Source organism: Leucoraja erinacea, chromosome 1, assembly GCF_028641065.1.
Source record: "Leucoraja erinacea ecotype New England chromosome 1, Leri_hhj_1, whole genome shotgun sequence".
NCBI lineage: Eukaryota > Metazoa > Chordata > Chondrichthyes > Rajiformes > Rajidae > Leucoraja > Leucoraja erinaceus.
The window spans coordinates 110,673,409-110,693,729 of record NC_073377.1 but is presented as its reverse complement, the minus strand read 5'-3'; the positions used below and the strand labels follow the sequence as shown (position 1 = coordinate 110,693,729).

Here is a 20,321-nt window from a genome sequence, read left to right as displayed (position 1 = left end):
GAGCATCACTCATCATTGTTCAACGCCTGAGGAAAGGAAGGCCAGCTTGTATTTATCTCAGCGACAAAGTATTTCCAAAGTGATATTACTGCTGCCAACTCTTAGGAAGCAATATGCCCACAAACAGCAACGTGATAGTCACCAGGTTGTCGGGATTTAGCGGCATTACCGAGTGTAAATATTGTGAAGAAACTAAACCATCAGCAATTGCTGAGCATTTGAGGGCAAGGAAACGAGCGGATATTTAAAGCACAGAATGGGGCGGCACAGTGACACAGCGGTAGAGTTGCTGCCTTACAGCGCCAGAGACACAGGTTCCATCATAACCTCTGGTGCTGAATGTATGCATGTTTGGTTTAGCTTAGTTTATAGTCACGTGTTCAGTGAAAAGCTTTTGTTGTTGGGTATCCAGTCAGTTGAAGGATTAAAATCTAGCCGTCCACATAAAGGGAAAGGGAATAATGTTCAGTGGCAATAGACAATAGACATTAGGTGCAAGAGTAGGCCATTCTGCCCTTTGAGCCAGCACCGCCATTCAATGTGATCATGGCTGATCATTCGCAATCAGTACCCTGTTCCTGCCTTCTCCCCATATCCCCTAACTCCGCTATTTTTAAGAGCCCTATCTAGCTCTCTCTTGAAATTATCCAGAGAACTGGCCTCCACTGCCCTCTGAGGCAGAGAATTCCACAGACTCACAACCCTCTGTGTGAAAAAGTATTTCCTCGTCTCTGTTCTAAACTTCTAAGGCTTACCTCTTATTTCGTAAACTGTGGTCCCTGGTTCTGGACTCCCCCAACATCAGGAACATGTTTCCTGCCTCTAGCGTGTCCAAACCCTTAATAATCTCATATGTTTCAATAAGAACCCTTCTCATCCTTCTAAATTCCAGAGTATACAAGCCCAGCCGCTCCATTCTCTCAGCATATGACGGTCCCGCCATCCCAGGAATTAACCTTGTGAACCTATGCTACACTCCCTCAATCGCAAGAATGTCCTTCCTCAAATTTGGAGCAATTTGGAGGCGAGATAAAGTTCAGTAAAGTCTGATTAAAGATAGTTAGAGATCTCTAATGAAGTAGATGGAAGCTCAGGACCACTCTTTAGTTAGTGATAGGATGCTTCAGTTGCCTGATAACAGCTGGGAAGAAACTGTCCCTGAATCTGGGGGTATGCCCTCCCTGGTTCTCACTGTGACTGCAGTTTTCTCCGGGTGTTTCAGTTTCCTTACAGACTCCAAAGGTTTGTAGGTTAATTGGCTTCAGTAAATTCCCCGTAGTATTGTATTGTATTGTATTGTATTCAAATTTATTGTCATTGTCTCAATTTGAGACAACGAAATGAATTTCCCTTACAGGCAGTATCATAAAAAAATCACAAAAAAATAATAAAAATTAATAATAAATAAATAATACAACATATTAAAAATAAAATTGAAATTGAATTAAAAATTTAAAAATTAAAAAAAAGCACAAACACAGAAAGTCCACGACACAACATAACATAAATGGCACCAGGGTGAGGATGGCACCATAGTCCAGCCAGCCTCCCCTCCATGTTCATCCGTGGTCGGGGCCTTCCGAGCACCCGCAGTCGCCGCCCCGGGTGGCCCGATGTTCAGGCCCTCACGCCGGGCTGGTGGAACGCCGACGCCGAACCCCGACGGTGAACATCCTCCTCCTCAGCGGCCCGGACCTTCTGATCAGCCGCCTCCCGCAGCCGGAGTCCGCAGCTCCCGAGTCCACAGGTCGAGCCGGGCAGAGTCGCAGGACCCCGCGCTGTCCATCAGCGCCGCCCGCGTTGGGAGCTCCGCAAACCGCAGCTCCATGATGTTGGTGCAGCAGGTCCAGCACTCCGGGCTCCAGACGGCGACCCCCGGTAAGGCATCGCCAGCCCTGCGATGTTCCAGCGCTGTCCCGCCGCTGCTGGAGCTCCAGTCGATCCCGGCAGGAAAGGCCGCGCCAATCCAGGTAGGTAGGCCGCTGTGGGGGGAGGGGGGGGGCGAGGACGCGACTCGAATAATAGTCGCGTCCTCACCAGGAAGCGGCTGAAGGACGGTATCCCCCGCACCGTGCCCTCTTCCCCCACATAAAAACGCCAAAAAACACAAAAAAAACACACTTTAACATAACTAAATAAACAAAAAAACAAAAAGATACCGGGCTGTAGGTGGAGGCTGCTGGCACCAGCACCACCGGAAGTACAATACAAAGTAGTGTGTAAGATGTGAAACTGGGATGCCATAGAACCAATGTATGGATGATCAATGGTCATAATTCATGAGGTCATAAGTGATAGTAGAATTAGGTCATTTGGCACATCAAGTCTACTCCGCCATTCAATCATGGCAGATCTATTTCTCCTTTCTAATCCCATTCTCCTGCCTTGTCCCCATAACCCCTGACACCTTGTGAGGGAGCAAGAGGCAAGATAGAGTCATAGCTTGGGTAGACAGATCCTATTTCCCAGAATGGAAAAGTCAAGTACTGGAGGGCATAGCTTTAAGGCAGGAGGGGCAAAGTTTAAAGGGGATGTGCGGGGCTAGGTTTTTTTATACAGAGCATGGTGGGTGCCTGGAACACGCTGCCAGGTGTGGTGGTTGGGGCATATATCATAGTGGCATTTAAGAAGCTTTTTGATATGCAGATGGATATGCAGGGAATGGAGAGATATGGATTATGCGCTGGTTGATCATCAGTCTTGGCATTATGTTTAGCACAGACATTGTGGGTCGACGTGCCTGTTCTAGTGCTGTACTGTCCTATGCTGATGGCTAAAGTTAACATTTTCAGTGTTGGAAGATTCAGTGTTTATTCTGATAGGGTGAGGTATGAGAGTGTAGTTATGTAGCAAAGATCTACCCAGCGACAACTCAACAAATGGGATTGTCTGCACACAGGGAGAGAAAAACAGCGTCAAAAATAATTAAACAGGAATCTACCCAGTTTCACAACCCTCTGTCGGATAGTGGAGCAACTTAGTAGTTCAGGCAGCATCTCAGTCATACAGTAGGGAACCAGCCCATGTTGACCAACATGCCCCATCTACACTAGTCCCACCTGCCTGTGTTTGGCCCATATCACTCTAAACCTATCCTATTCATGTACTTGTCTAAATGTTTCTTAAACAATGCCATAGTACTTGCCTCAAATACCTCCTCCGGCAGCTCATTCCATACACCGACCATCCTTTGTGTAAAAGAAGTTACCACTTAGGTTCCTATTAAATCTTTCCCCATCACCACTAAAACTCATGTCCATCGGTTCTCGATTTCCCTACTCTGGATATTCTTGTAAATATTCTCTCTATCGTTTTAAGCTTGACAACATCTTTCCTGTAACATGGTGACCAAAACTGAATACAATACTCTAAATGTGACCTCACCAACATTTTATATAACTGCAACATGACCTCCCAACTTCTATACTCAATACTCAGCTGGTGAAGGCCAATGTGCCGATAGCCTGCTTGGCCACCCTATCCACCTGTGACGCCGCTTTCAAGGAACTATGTACCAACACTCCAAGATCCCTCAGCTCCACAACACTCCCCAGAGCCCTGCCATTCACTGTGTCGGTCCTGCCCATGTTAGTGCTCCCAAAATGCAACGCCTCACATTTCTCTGCAATAAACCCTATCAACCATTCCTCAGCCCACCTGATCACGATCCTGCTGTAATCTTTGACAACCATCTTCACTATCTACAATAACACCCTTTCCAGCTTTCTTCCAGCTTTCGTGATTCTTTTTGCTCCAGAGATGGTGCTTGTTCCGCTGAGTAACTCCAGCGCTTTTTGTCTACCTCTAGTATAAATCAGTTCTTTATCTCTACACTTTCCCTGACGGTCTTTGGTCAAACACAGTGAAACAGTATCAGAGTAGAGTTTCCCTTCGAGTCCAACAACTGTATTGGATATATTGTTGGAGGTTTTAAACATCTTCACGCAGACAAGGAACCTTTCTTCCCAACACTGTTTTTTTGCTCGTTAAATTGTACGTAACAGTGGTCCATTCATAAGTTGCTCACTCGCTGGTTATCCCATGCACCCCCCCCCATCCCCACCCAACCCCCTCTATTGCCCTCCCGCACAGGGCACGTGCCACTGACTGGCCGGGAAACATTAAAGAAGTCCCGAACCAAACTGCTCACAGTCCCACCTCAGACCCCAACACTCTCACAACTTTATCCAAGTCTTTTAGCTGTTTTTAGTTTAGAGATACCGTGCGGAAACAGGCCCTTCATCACACCTCAGTCCGCACCGACTGCCGATCACTGTACACTAGCAATATACTACACACTAGGGACAGTTTACAAATTTTACCAAAACCAATTAACCTACAAACACGCACGTCTTTGGAGTATGGAAGGAAACCTGAGCACCCGAGAAAATCCATGGGGTGATAGTGAGAACGTGCAAACTCCGTACAGGCAGTACCCATAGTCAGGATGGAACCCGGGTCTCTGGCACTGTAAGGCGGCAACTCTACCGCTGCGCCATCGTGCCGCTATTGTTGCTATAAATTATTGGTGTCGTTATTATTGTATAACTACTAACTATATTATTATTATAATTATTATCGTATAAGTTATTGGTTAGACCGAAATACTTCACTTTAATTTGAGTTTCTACCAGTAATTGTTGTGTGGGGGACGTATTTTGTGTAGCGCAGGAAATCTCCTGGAGGACAGGTGGATAGAGCACATTGAGTTCCCTGCTACTGTGATTGCTTGTGAATAAAGTAATGAACCTATCTGTATTCTGATTATTACCCACAGCCCAGAGCGACTGGAGTAGTTCAAAGCCAAAAAGATAGGATTACAACAGCATATCGAATGTACAAGCCTATATATGTCACTACTTCACTAGAACCTGCATGGAATCAACCCTGATCATGGAACAATACAGCACAATAACAGACCCTTCGGCACACAATATCTGTGCAGAACATGATGCCAAGATATACTCATCTTATATGACTGTACATGATCCATATCCATGTGCCTATTTAAAAACACCACTGTTGTATCTGCCTCCACCACCACCCCTGGCAGCACGTTCCAGGCACCCACCACCCTCTGTGTAAAAGAAAACTTGCCCCATGCATCTCAATAGCATCATTTGAACTTTGCCCATCTCAGCTCAAAGCTATACTGAATTAGATAGTGCTCTAGGGGCTAGTGGAAACAAGGGATATGGGGAGAAGGCAGGCATGACCACAATGAATGGCGGTGCAGGCTTGAAGGGCCGAATGTCCTCCTCCTGCACCCATTTTCTATGTTTCTATGTATACCCTCTGGTCTTTGATATTTCCATCCTGGGGAAAAAAGGTTCTGACTGTCTATCCTATCTATGCTTCATTTAAAAGAAATGTTTTTCTATCAGGTCTCCTATCAACCTCTGGCATTCCAGGGAGAACAATCCAGGCTTTGACACAAAATGCTGACGCTTAGTGTCTCGACCCGAAACGTCACCCATTCCGTCTATCCAGAGATGCTGCCTGTCCCGCTGAATTAATCCAGCATTTTGTGTCTATCTTCAGTGTAAACCAGCATCTGCAGTTCCTTCCTCCCACCAACAAACCAAGATTGTTCTTTTAAAAAAAATGAGTGATGAGTGCCTGGAATGCGCTTCCAGAGTTGGTGCTGGAGGCAGATATGACAGTGGCATTTAAGAAGCTTCTAGATGGACACATGGATATGCAGGGAACGGAGGGATATGGATCACGTGCAGACAGGGGAGGTCGGTTTGTCTTGGCATTCATGTTCTGCATGGACATTATGGGCCGAAGGGCCTGTTCCTGTGCTGTACTGCTCTATGCTTTATTATTGCTGTTCCGCTTCAATTATTTACTTTACTTGCCATCTCCAGCAGCTGCAGGATGTTGCATTTCCCTCTATCTCTGGCAGGAGTATAATCTTATCAGACTCAATGCCATCCATAACCCACTGCAGTGAGTGAGAGGGGGGGGGAGGGAGGGGGGGGGGGGGGGGGGGGGGGAGAGGGGGGGGGGGGGGGGAGAGAGGTGAGGGACTCTGCACCAAGATGGAGATGAGAATTCTTGCTCAAGCTAAATTACCACATTCTGATTCCCATCGTGAAACATTTGCACCCAATGTACCATAATTCACATTCCTTTTCATTGAGCTTCACTGTATTTTATATCCAATGAAGAGTCTTAGTGTACACCAGGACCTCAGCATCATTAAACCTCGTCAGTGGCTGACCCAGGAAGGGTGCAAGTGCCCACAATTACCCCTTTACATCACCCCTTGTCCATGAAGCACCTGTCCTCTGCTCCACTGCTCCCTCTGTTGGTGCAGTTGAGGTCCAGCAGTCAGCCCACCTGTTCGATCGATCCCTGTCACCCAGGTTTGTGAAGCACTCAGGCTGAGAGACCTACAGGTTCAAATCGTACTTCAAAGAGTGGGGATGGGGTGATCTTATAGAGGTGAACAAAATCATTGAAAGGAATAGATCGGGTATTGATCGAGTCTCTTGCCCAGAGTAGGGGAATCGAGAACCACAGGACATGGATTGAAGGTGAGAAGGGGAAAGATTTAATAGGAACCTGAGGGGCAACTTTTTCACACACGGTTGTATGGAACGAGCTGCCGGAGGAGGTTATTGAGCCAGGTACTATTACAACATTTAAGAAACATTTAGACAGGTACATGGATAGGACAGGTTTAGAGGGATATGGGTCAAATGCAAGCAGGTGGGACTAGTGCAGATGGGGCATGTTGGTCGGTGTGGGCAAGTTGAGCTGAAGGGCCTGTTTCCAAGCTGGATGACTCTATGAGTGACTTAAGTCAAGAGGGATTGCTGTGTTGACAGAGGATGTTTTCTGCTGTTTAGTTTAGTTTATTGTCACGTGTACCGAGGTACAATGAAAAGCTTTCTTGTTGCGTGCTATCCAGTCAGCGGAAACACTATACGTGATTATAATTGAGCTGACCACAGTGCACAGATACAGGATAAAGGGTGCATAGCGATGTTTCTTTCCTCATAGAGATAGTCACAGAGTCGTACAGCACGGAAACAGGCCCTTCAGCTCAACTTGTCCTTGCCGACCGAGTTGCCCCATCTAAGATAGACAGGTACGTGGATAAGACAAGTTTGGAGGGATATGGGCCTAACGCAGGCAGGTGGGATGTGTAGCAGGGACATGTTGGCCGGCATGAGCAAGTTGGGCTGAAGGGCCTGTTTCCACACGGTATCACTCTAGGACGAAGTTAGTCCCGTTTCCTTGCATTTGGCCCATATCCCTCTAAACCTTACCTATTTATGTCCCCGTCCAAGTGTCTTTTGAATACTGTTGCAGTATCTACCTCAACTACCTCCTCTGGCAGCTCGTTCCATATACTCACCACCCATTGTGTGAAAAAGTTGCCGCTAGGTTCCTATTCAATATGCCCATCTCACCTTTAACATGTGCCCTTTTTTTGATTCCCCTACTCTGGTCAATGCATTCACACTAAATGGATGTGCAGGGAAAGGAGAGATACGTGTTATGTGAGGTAGATAAGTGATGATCTTGGCATCAAGTACGGCACAGACATTATGGGCCAAATGGCCTGTTCTGTGCTGTACTGTTTTAATATTCTGTAAGAACAGGCCCTTTGGCCCACAATATCAATGCCAAACATGAGGCCAAGACCAACTCTGATCTGACTGCATGTATTTAATATGCCTCCATTCCCTGCATATCCATGTGCCTATTCGAAAGTCCTTAAAACACCACAAACGTATCTGCTTCAACTACCACCCCTGACAGACAGCACATTCCAGGTCCCCAGAACAAACTTGCCCTGCACATCTCATTCAAACTTTGCCCCTCTCACCGTAAAGGTATGCCCTTGATTTGACATTTCCACCCTGGGAAAATGGTTCTGCCTTTCCTATTTATGCTTCTCAAAATGTTGTCATTTTATATATGGAGTTTAGTTTAATTTGTCATCATATTCGGCATCTGTACACTGTGGGTGGCTTGATTGTAATTGTATTTAGTCTTTTTGCTGACTGGATAGCACGCAACATAAAGCTTCCCACTGTACCTCAGTACACGTGACAATAATAAACTAAACTAAACACAAATATTGCGGGCCGAAGGGCCTATTCTGTTCCTGTGCTGTCCAATTTAATACATTCTCCAGTTTTAGGGAACAAACCCCCCCCCCCCCCCCCCCCTCTCCTTGTTCCTCTTGTTCCTGACCCCCCCCTTGACCCCTCCCCACCCAATGTGCACTGCAATGCCCCTCATCCTCACCCACACACAACCCCATCCACCCTTTATCCCTCCCCCTGGCCTTACTCCTCTCTCCTTATCTGACACCCTTTTGTCTCCTTTACATCACTATCCTTTGTCCGCTCCTCCAGGTGTGGCACGGTGGGTGCAGCAGTAGAGTTGCTGCGTTACAGCGCCAGAGACCCGGGTTCCAACCTGCCTACAGGTGCTGTCTGTGTGGAGTTTATACGTTCTCCCCATGGCCACGTGGGTTTTCACCGGGTGTACTGGATTCCTCCCACACTCCTGCAGGTTTGTAGGTTAATTGGCTTTGGTAAAGTTGTAAATTGCCACTAGTGTGTGTAGGATAGTGTGCGGTGATCGCTGGTCGGCGCGGGCTGAGTGGTCTGAGGGGCATGTTTCCTTGCTGTATCTCTAAACTACAGACTAAACAAACAATGAAGCCAAACTCACGTATAATAGATAGAACAAAGGGGAAGATACAAAGTGCTGAATATACCTCAGCATCGTGGCTCACCAGTTCCATACACAAAGTCCAATGTCCACGCTGCGATAGAGGAGAATTGGCCATTACCCTAGCTTGTGGAGAGCCGAGAGCCCAGAGATATGGCTGCACCGAATCTTCACTACCATTGTGTACCGGCACTGATACACTGCTTAAGGATGCAGCCCTCCAGAGACGTATCGGGCATTATGGAGCTACAACCTCCCGAGTCCCAGCGATCGATTCATTTACGCTGAAGTGACAGTAATTGGCCTGTGTTTGTGTGCAGGGCTGAGTGAAGTGTGCCCTGCTCCCTGTTCAGCTGCCACGCCACCCTGCCAGACTCGCAGCCTCTGAGCCACAGGCTGCCCCTTGCAATTATGAGCAAATGAACTCTGGCTCCGCTAACTAATGAGGCTAATCATTAAATCACAGGCCGCCCATGCTCAAGCCATGCCTTCCTTCAAATCAGTTGGCGGGCTTTCAAAAAAGAAGCCATCTAGTTTATCAATCCAGGGACGGCACAGCGGTGCAGCGGTAGAGCTCCTGCCTTACAGCGCCAGAGACCCGGGTTCTGCTGTGTGCGGAGTTTGTACATTCTCCCAGCGACCCTGTGGGTTTTCTCCAGGTGTTCTGGTTTCCTCCCACATCCCAAAGATGTGCACGTTTGTAGGTTAATTGGCTTCTACAAATTTCCCCTAGTGTATCGGATAGAGCTAGCGTATGGGTGATCGATGGTCAGCGGGGACTCGGACTCCACGCAGTACCCAGACACTAAACCAAACGGAAAATGAGAATTATAATAACATTCTTGCACAAAACAAGACCAGTATAAAAGTCAGGAGGTCATGTTGCAGCTTTATAACGCTTTGGTAAGGCTGCATTTGCAGTGTTGCATGCAGTTCTGTTCACTCCATCTACAGGATGTGCAGGATTTAGAGAGGGTGCAGAGGAGGTTTACCAGAATGCTGCCTGGATTAGAGGGGATTTGCTACAGGGTTGGAACAATTTAAGATAGTTTTCACTGGAGCATCAGAGGTTGAGGGGAGACCCATTTAGTTTGGAGACAGCGCAGAGACAGGCCCTTTGTCCCAATGAGTCCATGCCTACTAGCGATCCTCGTACACACACACACACTATCCCACACACTGGGCAAAAGATGTGGTTTTTACCAAAGCTAATTAACCTACAAACCTGTACCCCTTTCGAGTGTGGGATGAAACCAGAGCACCCGGGGAAAACCCACGCGGTCACAGGAAGAGGTCTTCCCCGGGTGCTCAATCTGAAGGAAGGTCCCAACATGAAATGCCATCTATCCATGTCCTCTAGAGATTATGTCTGACCCATTGATTTAGTTCAGCACTTTGTTTTTGTTTAATTTAACTTGCCATCATGCTGGGCCAGGGACATTGTGAGCTGCAGGGCCCGTTCCTGTACGATGCTGATATATGTTCCACATTCAATGGCTAACCAATTGATCTGTATTATCACAGATCATTAACCACCTTGGTCACTGTCTGATTAGCAAAACCAGGATCACAGCAATGATTATTCGATTAAGAGTTTAATAATCAATAGGTTTCTGATTCATCAATCACTGCGCTCTTACCAGCCCACTTTGTCTCCATGTCACTATCATTAGCCTGACAGGTCCCACAAGACCCAATAATCTCAGCGTTCAGGATTAAAGGATCAGTCCTTTGCATAGATATTCTCTCTGAAGAAGGACCCTGAAACGTCATCCATCCATGTTCTCCAGAGATGCTGTCTGACCCGCTGAGTTACTCCACCACTGTGTTTTTCTTTAGTATAAACAAGCATTTGCGATATCTTGTTATTACACCATTATTCTGGTTGGGTAGAATTTGTGGTGGCACAGTGGCGCAGTGGTCGACTTGCCAGAGACCCGAGTTCGATCCTGAATATGGGACCACGTAGGTTTTCTCCGGGTGCGCTGGTTTCCTCCCACACTCCAAAAAAGTACAGGTTTGTAGGTTAACTGGCTTAGGTAAAAAGTTGAAAATTGTCCCTTGCGTGTTGGATGGTGTTAGTGAACAGGGTGATTGTCATGGACTTGGTGGGCCGAAGGGCCTGTTTCTATGCTGCATCGTTAAAGTCGAAAAGGTCTAAAGGGACTTTGAGAATTAATAGAAATTATGAAAAGTGATTAATTGAATCAAACAAAGGCAGAAACCTTAGCTGAATAGGAATACACAAAGATTGAAGTAAAATCACACCAACCTTTCCCTCATTCACTGCACATGAATTATTAAGAAGCTCCTCAGCTGTGAAGGACAAGGTTTACCAAGGCAGGAGAAACTGCTATGCAACAGGCTGATGCAAACTGCTACAAAAATGAAATTGGGGTTTTTAAAAAGACATCACTGTGAGGTTTCAAAGGTTAATTTGCAAGTTGAATTAGTAGTAAGGAAGGCAAATGCAATGTAGCATTCATTTCAAGAGGACTAGAATACAAAAACAGGGATGTAATGCCCAATGCTTTATAAGGCGCTGGTCAGACCACATTTGGAGTATTGTGAGCAGTTTTGCGCCCCACATCAGAGGAAGGATGTGCTGGCATTTGAGAGTGGCCAGAGGAGGAAGTTCACGAGAATGAGAATCTTCCTGGGGCCGATTGGGATAATGTATGATTAGCGTTTGACGACTCTGAGCCTGTACTCACTGGAGCTTAGAAGGACGAGGTGACACCTCATTGAAATGCACTGAATAGTGAAAGGCCTGTATTGAGTGGATGTGGAGAGGATGTTCCCACTAGTGGAAGAGTCATGGACTAGAGGCCAAAGCCAAAATAAAAAGACGTACCTTTAGAATGGAGATGAGGGGGAATTTCTTCAGCCAGACAGTGATGAATCTGTGGAATTCATTGTCACAGAATGCTGTGGAGGACAAGTCATTGGGTATCTTTAAGGTGGAGATTGTCAGACTCTTGATTAGTGAGGTCATCAAAGGTTATGGGGAGATTGCAGGAGAATGGGGTTGAGAGGGGAAAATAAATCAGCCATGATCAAATGGCGGAGCAGACTCGATGGACAGAATGGCAGTTGGTGAGACCACACCTGGAGTACTGCGTACAGTTTTGGTCTCCTAATCCGAGGAAAGACATTCTTGCCATAGAGGGAGTACAGAGAAGGTTCACCAAACTGATTCCTGGGATGGCAGGACTTTCATATGAAGAAAGACTGGATAGACTCGGCTTGTACACGCTGGAATTCAGAAGATTGAGGGGGGATCTTATAGAAACTTACAAAATTCTTAAGGGGTTGGACAGGCTAGATGCAGGAAGATTATTCCCGATGTTGGGGAAGTCCAGAACTAGGGGTCACAGTTTAAGGATAAGAGGGAAGTCTTTTAGGACCGAGAGGAGAAAATCATTTTTTACACAGAGAGTGGTGAATCTGTGGAACTCTCTGCCACAGAGGGTAGTTGAGGCCAGTTCATTGGCTATATTTAGGAGGGAGTTGGATCTGGCCCTTGTGGCTAAAGGGATCAGGGAGTATGGAGAGAAGGCAGGGATGGGATACTGAGTTGGATGATCAGCCATGATCATATCGAATGGCGGTGCAGGCTCGAAGGGCCGAATGGCCTACTCCTGCACCTATTTTCGATGTTATTCTGCTCCCAAGTCTTATAAGCGCAGCCTGCGGCAGCTGCACGAAGCGGCAGTGGAAGGGACTGACGGCATCACATTGGGCCTGACTGACCCCTATTTCACCAATCCTGTACCACCAGGACACCGTGACTTAAAGTGAGAAATATAAGCAATTGCCAATTTCTTTGGGCCAATATTGGACTTTTCAGAGACTTGGAAGTTGCAAGATATCATCGGAATGTGACATCGATAAGGGATCTCTCGCTTAACGATAGATATAAAACAATTGTTCTCACCAAGGCTGTTATATCCTTGCATGCTGTTCCAGAAGAGGATCTATTGTACTCATGTACAGTATGATTTGAGTGGATGGCATGCAGAACAAGTTTGTCACACTATCTCTGTACACATGACAATACATAAACGGTCAATACACTTGGAAAATGCATTTGGAGGGCGAAGAAGCAAGGACTATCTTGCAACCTCAAAGTATACCCTTCCTCACCGGGTTGTTGAAAATGTTTTATTTTACAGCTGTTGTGCTTAAAATGGAAATGTTGTGTCAAGGAAATACATCAGAAGGTGCAGAAGCTTGAAAGCGTGCACCACCAGACTCAGGAACAGTTTCTTCCCTTCTGTTATCAGGCTTCTGAACGATCCTTCCATAAGCTAGGGTACTGTCCGATTCACCTCTACCCTATTGCGGACATTAGACTTTGTCTCTGGAACGGATGCACTACAATGCTGAGAACTATTTTCTGCACTCTGCATCTTCCCCTTCTCTCTACCTACTTCAGTTTGACATAATTGGATTTATGTTTAGTATCACCTGATCTGAATGGATTGCACGCAAGGTAAACAAAACATTTCACTACACATGAAAATAATAAACCTAAAATGCCAAGAATTATATTCTACACTCTGTATCTTCCTCTAACTATTGTACTTCATTTTAACTTGATTGTATTTATGCACAGTATTATCTGATCTGATTGGAAAGCATGTCACAATGTTATTTCCTTTATCCTGTATATGTACACTGTGGACAGCTTGATTGTAATCATGTACAGTCTTTCCGCTTGGTAATGCCCCTGTCCCACTTAGGAAACCCGAACGGAAACCTCTGGAGACTTTGCGCCCCACGCAAGGTTTCTGTGCAGTTCCCGGAGGTTTTTGTCAGTCTCCCTACCTGCTTCCACTACCTGCAACCTCCGGCAACCACCTGCAACCTCCGGGAACCGCACGGAAACCTTGGGTGGGGCGCAAAGTCTCCAGAGGTTTCCGTTCAGGTTTCCTAAGTGGGACAGGGGCATTTTTAGCACGCAAGATAAAGCTCTTCACTGTACCTCAGTACCCGTGACAATAAACTAAACACTGTACCTTGGCACGCATGACAATTAACTTGACACTATACCGCTGTACATATGACAATAATAAAATAAATCTAAACATTATGCATTGGTATCCTAACGACAGCTCTGGGAGAGATGCATAAAGACATTTTCAGCAATCATTTTTCAAAATGGATCTTTCCAGAGATGCTTTTGTCAAAATAAAAAACAGGCAGATTTTCACAGCCAGTCGGGCAACAATTCTTTCTCCTCTTATATTCAACCAGAGTTGGCTCATGGTATCACTTTGCCTTTGCGATGAGGTAGTTTGTGTTTCAGACCTTCGATGCAATGATTAGATCATCACTTGATTATATTAGAGAAGAAGAGGGAATTGGGCAGACTGTGCATAGTGAAACCTTAAACCTAACCCAATGAGTTGCGCCTGTGTTGTCTGAACTTCCCCTGTGACCATGCTTGATGACATTATCTCTCAGCAGTTTCAGCACCGGGCAGCATTTCTCACAATGCTCCTTCAGAATAAGACGTTCCATGGCAATTGGAATCCTTTGCTGGAGCATTCTCTCCTTTTCAAGCTTTCTACACACACACACAGACTCGTGCAAACACAGGGAGGTAATATAGCAGCATGGATAGGAAATATTTAGTATATGGACTAATGCAGCAAATATGACCAGTGTAATGGGGCATCTTGTTCAGCATGGACGAGGTGGGTGAAGGGCCTGTCTCTGTGCTATTACCCTTGCACTCCTCTCTCCATCCCTCCCCACTGTTGTCATCCTATTGGTTTCACTGTTTGTATCCATTCGTTATTGCCTTCTCCATGGCCAACAAGAGACCATTGTGGGCTCCACCTTTCCTTGATCATCTGGGTGGCTTTGATTTGTTCTTTTCATTGCCTTTCATTCATTTGTTCTTTGTACCTTTTCATATTTGTAGTTTCCCTTGCCCCTGGCTCTCAGTCTGAAGAAGGGTCTCGACCCAAAATGTCACCTATTCCTTCTCTCCAGAGATGCTGCCTGACCCACTGAGTTACTCCAGCTTTTTGTGTCTATCTTTGGTTTACACCAGCATCTGCAGTTCCTTCCTCCTCTATTTCTGTGCTGTGTGACTCTGGTCTCATCTAACCAACACAGCCTCTTTGTGTCACAAGTTTATCTAGCTCCCTCTTATGTAGCTGTGTTATTCACCTCCACAATTAGACCTGTAGATTCCACATTCTCCACGTTAAACAACTCTCTCCCAAATGTCCCCATCGCATTTACCTTACTTCGCAAATGTCATTCATCATAGCATACAAATGGCCCTCAACCTATCCAGCATTTATAAAACTGTGCACATCATGCTGGTGTTAAAACATTGATTCCCTCCTCGGCTTGTTCATATCAATGTGCATATGAGCAAAAATTAGGAACAAAAATGGGCCACTGTCATTTTACAAGATCCTTGCTGATGTAACCTCAAACACATTCCTAATCAACTCTCAACCCCTTATTTATCAAGAATCCACCTCCATCTACCAGATAGTCATAAGTCATGCATTTTGTTATGAAGAATAAAGGCATAGATTATTCTCTAAATGGTGAGAGAATTCAGAAATCAGAGGTGCAAAGGGATTTGGGAGTGCTGGTGCAGGATTCACCAAAAAATTAATTTGCAAGTCAAATCGGTAGTAAGGAAGGCGAATGCAATGCTAGCATTTATTTCAAGAGGGCTAGAATACAAAAGCAAGGATGTGATGCTAAGGTTTTATAAGGCCCTGTTCGGATAGCATTTTGACTATTGTGAGCAGTTTTGGCCCCATATCTACCGACAAATGTGCTGCCGTTGGAGAGGGTCCAGAGGAGGTTAACAAGAATGATCACAGGGATGATTGGGTTAACAAATGATGAGCATTTGACATCACTGGGCTTGTACTTGCTGGAGTTTAGAAAGATGAGGGGAGACCTCATTGAAACATCGAATTGAAAAAGGCTTGAATAGTGGAGAGGATGTTTCCACTAGTGGGAGCAGAGGCCATAGCCTCAGAATGAAAGGATGTACCTTTAGAAAGGAGATAAGGAGGAATTTATTTCGTCAGAAGGTGGTGAATCTGTGGAGTTCATTGCCACGTCATCAATGGATATTTTTAAAGTGGAGATTGATAGATTTTTGATTAGCAGGGGTGTCAAGGGTTATGTGGAGAAGGCAGGAGAGTAGGGTTGAGAGGGGAAGACAGATCAGCCATGATTGAATGATGGAGTTGACTTGATAGGCCAAATGGCCTATTTCTGCTCCTACAATTTATGAATTTATGAACTGATGATATTCAAAGACTCTGCTTTCACTGCCCTTTGTGGGGAGATGTTCCAAGGATACAACAGCTTTAGTGAGAAAATGTACTATATATATCGGTCTTTAAAGTCATAGAATGATACAGCATGGAAACATGCCCTTCGGCCCAACTTGCCCACACCGACCAACATTCCCCATCTACACTGGACCCACCTGCCTGCATTTGGTCCATATCCCTCTAAACCTGTCCTATCCATGTACATGTCTAAGGTCTTGCTTAGTGTGTGTCTGGAAAGGGTACAGAGAAGATTTACAAGGATGTTGCCAGGTGCTAGAGGGTCTGAGCTATAGGGAGAGGTTGAGAAGGCTGAGACTATATTCCTTGGAGCACAGGACAATGAGGGATGATCTTATTGAGGTGTAAAAAATCATGTAAGGAACAGATCGGATAGATACACAGAGTCTCTTGCCCGGAGTAGGTGAATGAGGACCAGGTGACAGGTTTAAGGTGAAGGGGAAAATATTTTATAGGCATCTGAGGGTTAACTTTTTCACACAAAGGGTGATGAGTGCATGGAACAAGCTGCCAGAGGAGGTAGTTATCCCAATATTTAAGAAACAGTTAGATAGGTACATTGATAGGACAGGTTTGGAGGGATATGGACCAAACGCATCAGGTGGTACTAGTGTAACTGGGACATGTTGGCCGGTTTGACAAGTTGGGCCGAAGGGCCTGTTTCCACACTGTTTCTAACATTTCTATCACTCTACGATTCTATTGCGACTCAGAGTGAGGGTCCAAACCAACTAAGTGGTTTTCTCTCGCTCTCACTTCGCACCCCAGCCCAGCCAATTCCACCGGCTGCTCCGCCTCCAGAAACATCCTACATACTCCCCCCAGCTGCGAACAAAACTGACAACCAATTTAATTGCTGCCGGCGCCACGACTCAGACAGAAAATAAAAGTCAGACTTCAAAAAAAGAATAAAAAGCCTACACTTTACCCACGGGTTCACATCTTTTCTCTTCCTGTACACACACACACACACACCCGCCGTGTTGATGAGAGCTCTCTCTAAATTAATACGTTGCTCCCGCTCTCGTTAATATTGCGGTGAATCTTTGTAAAAGCAGAGAGAGGGGGAGAATGGATTTATCTCACTGGAATGGGAGCTGGTTCGTGCCTCAGGTATCATAGATGCAATAAGGCTTGAGAAAGGGGGAGAGAGAGAGACACACACACACACTGGGACCAAGGGATGCGGCGCTCAGGCTTCACACTCACTGGCCCTCGCTCTCTGCGCTGCCCGCGTTAGCATGAATATCGGTTTTCTTTTAACATCGATCGCCGGCCGATTAGTACTGTTTTAAACCTGTTAAGTGAAGATTCCCCCCCCAATCTCCGTTTTCCCGAGCGGTCGTTAAGATTTAATGTCCATCACGAGCAAAAACAAAAAGCAGATGCGGCAATTTTCTGCCATCGATTCTATTGTAAATCTGAATTATTCTCTTTGCATTCCGTGTACCTCCGCCGACCAAGCCCGTTCCCCTGTTCAAAGTCAACTAACTCTTCGAGGCACGGCGTAGCTACAGCAAGATGCACATTAAAACAAACTTAGTGTTTCTTCGCCCCTTCAGTCTTGCGGGAGAGCGGCTGATTAACGGAGGTGGTGTAACATTTCTATCTCTCCACTACTATTGCTGGTCCGTTTAAAGCGACAGCGGTCCGGGCTGCCGGAGCAAGATACCGGCATCAGACAGTGACACCGTACAGGGAGATTTCCAGCGCACAGCATTGTAGACAACAGCCCGATCTAACCAGGACAACCGCCTCAACATAACACGTTGGTAACAATCAGATATACCCTGCCTTGCTAAAACCATCGGGCAGTAACTTGTTCGGACCACCAGCCTGCTCCGACCCACACCCTCGCCCGTCTCTCCTCAAGTCTTTGGGGCGCCGCTTGGCTTGGCTTGTGTCGCCTGTTCTCACCCCCCTCCAAACCGCTCTTTCCACTCTCCCTTCGCCACCCCCTCTCCCCGCCAAGTTCCTTGTCTCTCCCTTTCACCCTCTCACTCTACGACCCTCTCCCCCCCTCCCCTCACTCTTTGCACCCATCTATCTCCACTCTCTTCCACCCCAACTTATTCCCCTCCCTTCCCTTCCCCTCGCCATCCCCTCTCCCCCGCCTAGTTCCCTGTCCCCCTCTCTCTCTCGTTCTCTTTCCCCCTCTCACTCTGCCCCACCATCTCCCCACCCACCACCTCTCCTGCCCTCCTCGCCCACTTAGTTATCTCCCTGTCCCTTCTCTTCCCCTCTCTTCTCCATCCCCTTCCCCATCTCCCTCTCCCCATCCCCTTCCCAGTTCCCTGTCCCCTTAATCCCAGCCTACCCCCTTCTCCTCTCCTTTTTCGAGCCTCCCCCTTCTGCCTCCTCGCCCCCTCACCCCCTCTCTCTTTCTGCACATATCTCCACTCTTCTACCCCACCTTTCTCTCTCCCCTCCACTGTAGTCATCTTTCTCATCGCTTCTGCCCCCCCCCTTGTCTCTCCTCTCTCCTTTTTTTTACTCTCTCCCCGACCTCGTCTTTCTCTCTCCTCTCCACTTTTTCTCTCCCCCCACTCTTCCCCCGTCTCTCTACTCCTTGCTCCTGTCCATTCTCTCTCCCCCTCCCTCCACTCCCGCGTCCCCTCTCCCCATATCCACTCTCTCTCACCCCTGTATCTCCTCGCTACACTCGCCCTCCCCACTACTATCCCCATCTCCTCTCCCCTCTGCCCCCACACCCTCCTCTCTCACCCCCGTCTCCCTCTCTATCCACCACAATCCTCTTTCCGTCCCTCCCTTCTCTCCCCATCTCACCTCCCTGTCGGGCAAACACTCTCCTGCCTCCCCCTCTCTATCTCCCTCACCCTCCTCTCTTCACCTCCACCATACTCTCCCCTCTCCTCCGTCTCTCCCTCTCCCCGAATCCCCTTCCTCTCCCGCCTCTGTCCACCGCACTCCACTCCCCGACCCTCTCTCACCTCCACACTCTCCACTCCCTGTCTCTCCTTCTCTCCCATCCCTTCCTCTCCGCTACTTTTTCTCACTCCCCGTCGCTCTCTCCTCTCCCTGTCCCCCTTTCTCTCTCTCCCACCCCTCCTCTCCCCCTCCCCGTCCCCCTCTCCTTTCCCCATCCACCAAACTCTCTCCCCCATCCCTCTCTCCTCTCTATTTCCCCCTTCCTCTCTCCTCTCCATTTCCCCCTTCCCCTCTCTCCCCCACCCTTGCTATCCCCCACACTCTCTTATCTCCCCGTCCCTCTCCCCTAGTTCTCTGTCTCTCTCTCTCTCTCTCTCTCCCACTCCCCTTCCTTCCTCCCCTCTCCATCCATCCATTCACCCTCTCCCCTCCCTCCCTCCCTGCCCGGTCCTTACCTTGAGATGTCCGCAGCTCCGCCACCGCAGCCAGCGCAGGTAACAGCAAGAGTCGAAACAACTTCTGCGCGTTTATTCCACACTGAGCTGCCCCCATGCTTCGCAGTGGAGCGGGGTCGGAGAGAAGGTGGGGAGGATAGGGGGGCGGAGGGGGGAAATTGGACAGAGTTTCCCCCCAGAAAAATACAGAGCCACCAGCAGACGAGATTCCTTCCAACTTGAAACGGGCTGCGGGTTTAACTAGCTCCGATCAATGGAGCTAAGGATGGAGATGAAACAGCGAACAGTCATCAAGGTGTATCCAGCGCCCCTGTCACCTCTGGTCTCTGTCCCCACCTTCCGAAGCAGGAGAATAATTCAAGGGGGGGGAAAAAAAGTCAAACTTTTTCCTCCTCTGCTGCAATTATGTGTTGCTTCTCCGGGGCAGGTTTTAAAATAAAGATCCAGGTATGTGCGAATCAACAACTGTGCAGAGAACACTCTCCAGGAGAGAGGGTCTGTCTATCTGTTCATGTTCTAGTGGGTAGTACCAGTCTTTGCGCTCCGAGACAACGTGGAGTAAACACTAGAGGGAAGAGTGAGAGGGAGAGAGCGATCTGAGACACATTTGGCTATCCAATAACACTCAACATTTTCCCCTTGCCTGCTTCAGGCACTGCAGACGCGAAAACCTGGCTTGGATTCGCCAGGAACCGGAGTCCACATCAACTTTGCACAGATAGACACAAAACGCTGGAGTGACTCAGAGGTTCAGGCAGCATCTCCTGAGAAAAAAAGCATGTTTTTTTTGTCAGCTCGCCAGACTACAATGGCACCTCCCTTGTCGGCGGGTTTGGTGGTAATTTAGTTTAGTTTAGAGATACAGATCCTTTGGCCCACCAAGCCCACCACCAGCGATCCCCACACACTAGGGACAATTTACAATGTTTACTGA

The 20,321-nt window shown here is 47.2% G+C and overlaps 1 protein-coding gene across 5 annotated transcripts in view; it reads right to left on the bottom strand.

The window, feature by feature from the left end:
- The window catches only part of LOC129700722 (netrin receptor UNC5C-like), a 286,525-nt gene extending 266,490 nt beyond the window's left edge, over positions 1-20,035 (bottom strand). For 2 of the 5 annotated variants that reach the window (XM_055641363.1, XM_055641371.1), the window contains exon 1: positions 19,388-20,035. In XM_055641363.1, the coding sequence (XP_055497338.1) occupies positions 19,388-19,484 (97 nt within the window). In that variant the 5' untranslated portion in view covers positions 19,485-20,035. The remainder of the gene's footprint in view (positions 1-19,387) is intronic. The other 3 variants (XM_055641344.1, XM_055641335.1, XM_055641353.1) reach the window with 3 other exon arrangements.
- Between the last annotated feature and the right edge of the window lie 286 nt (positions 20,036-20,321).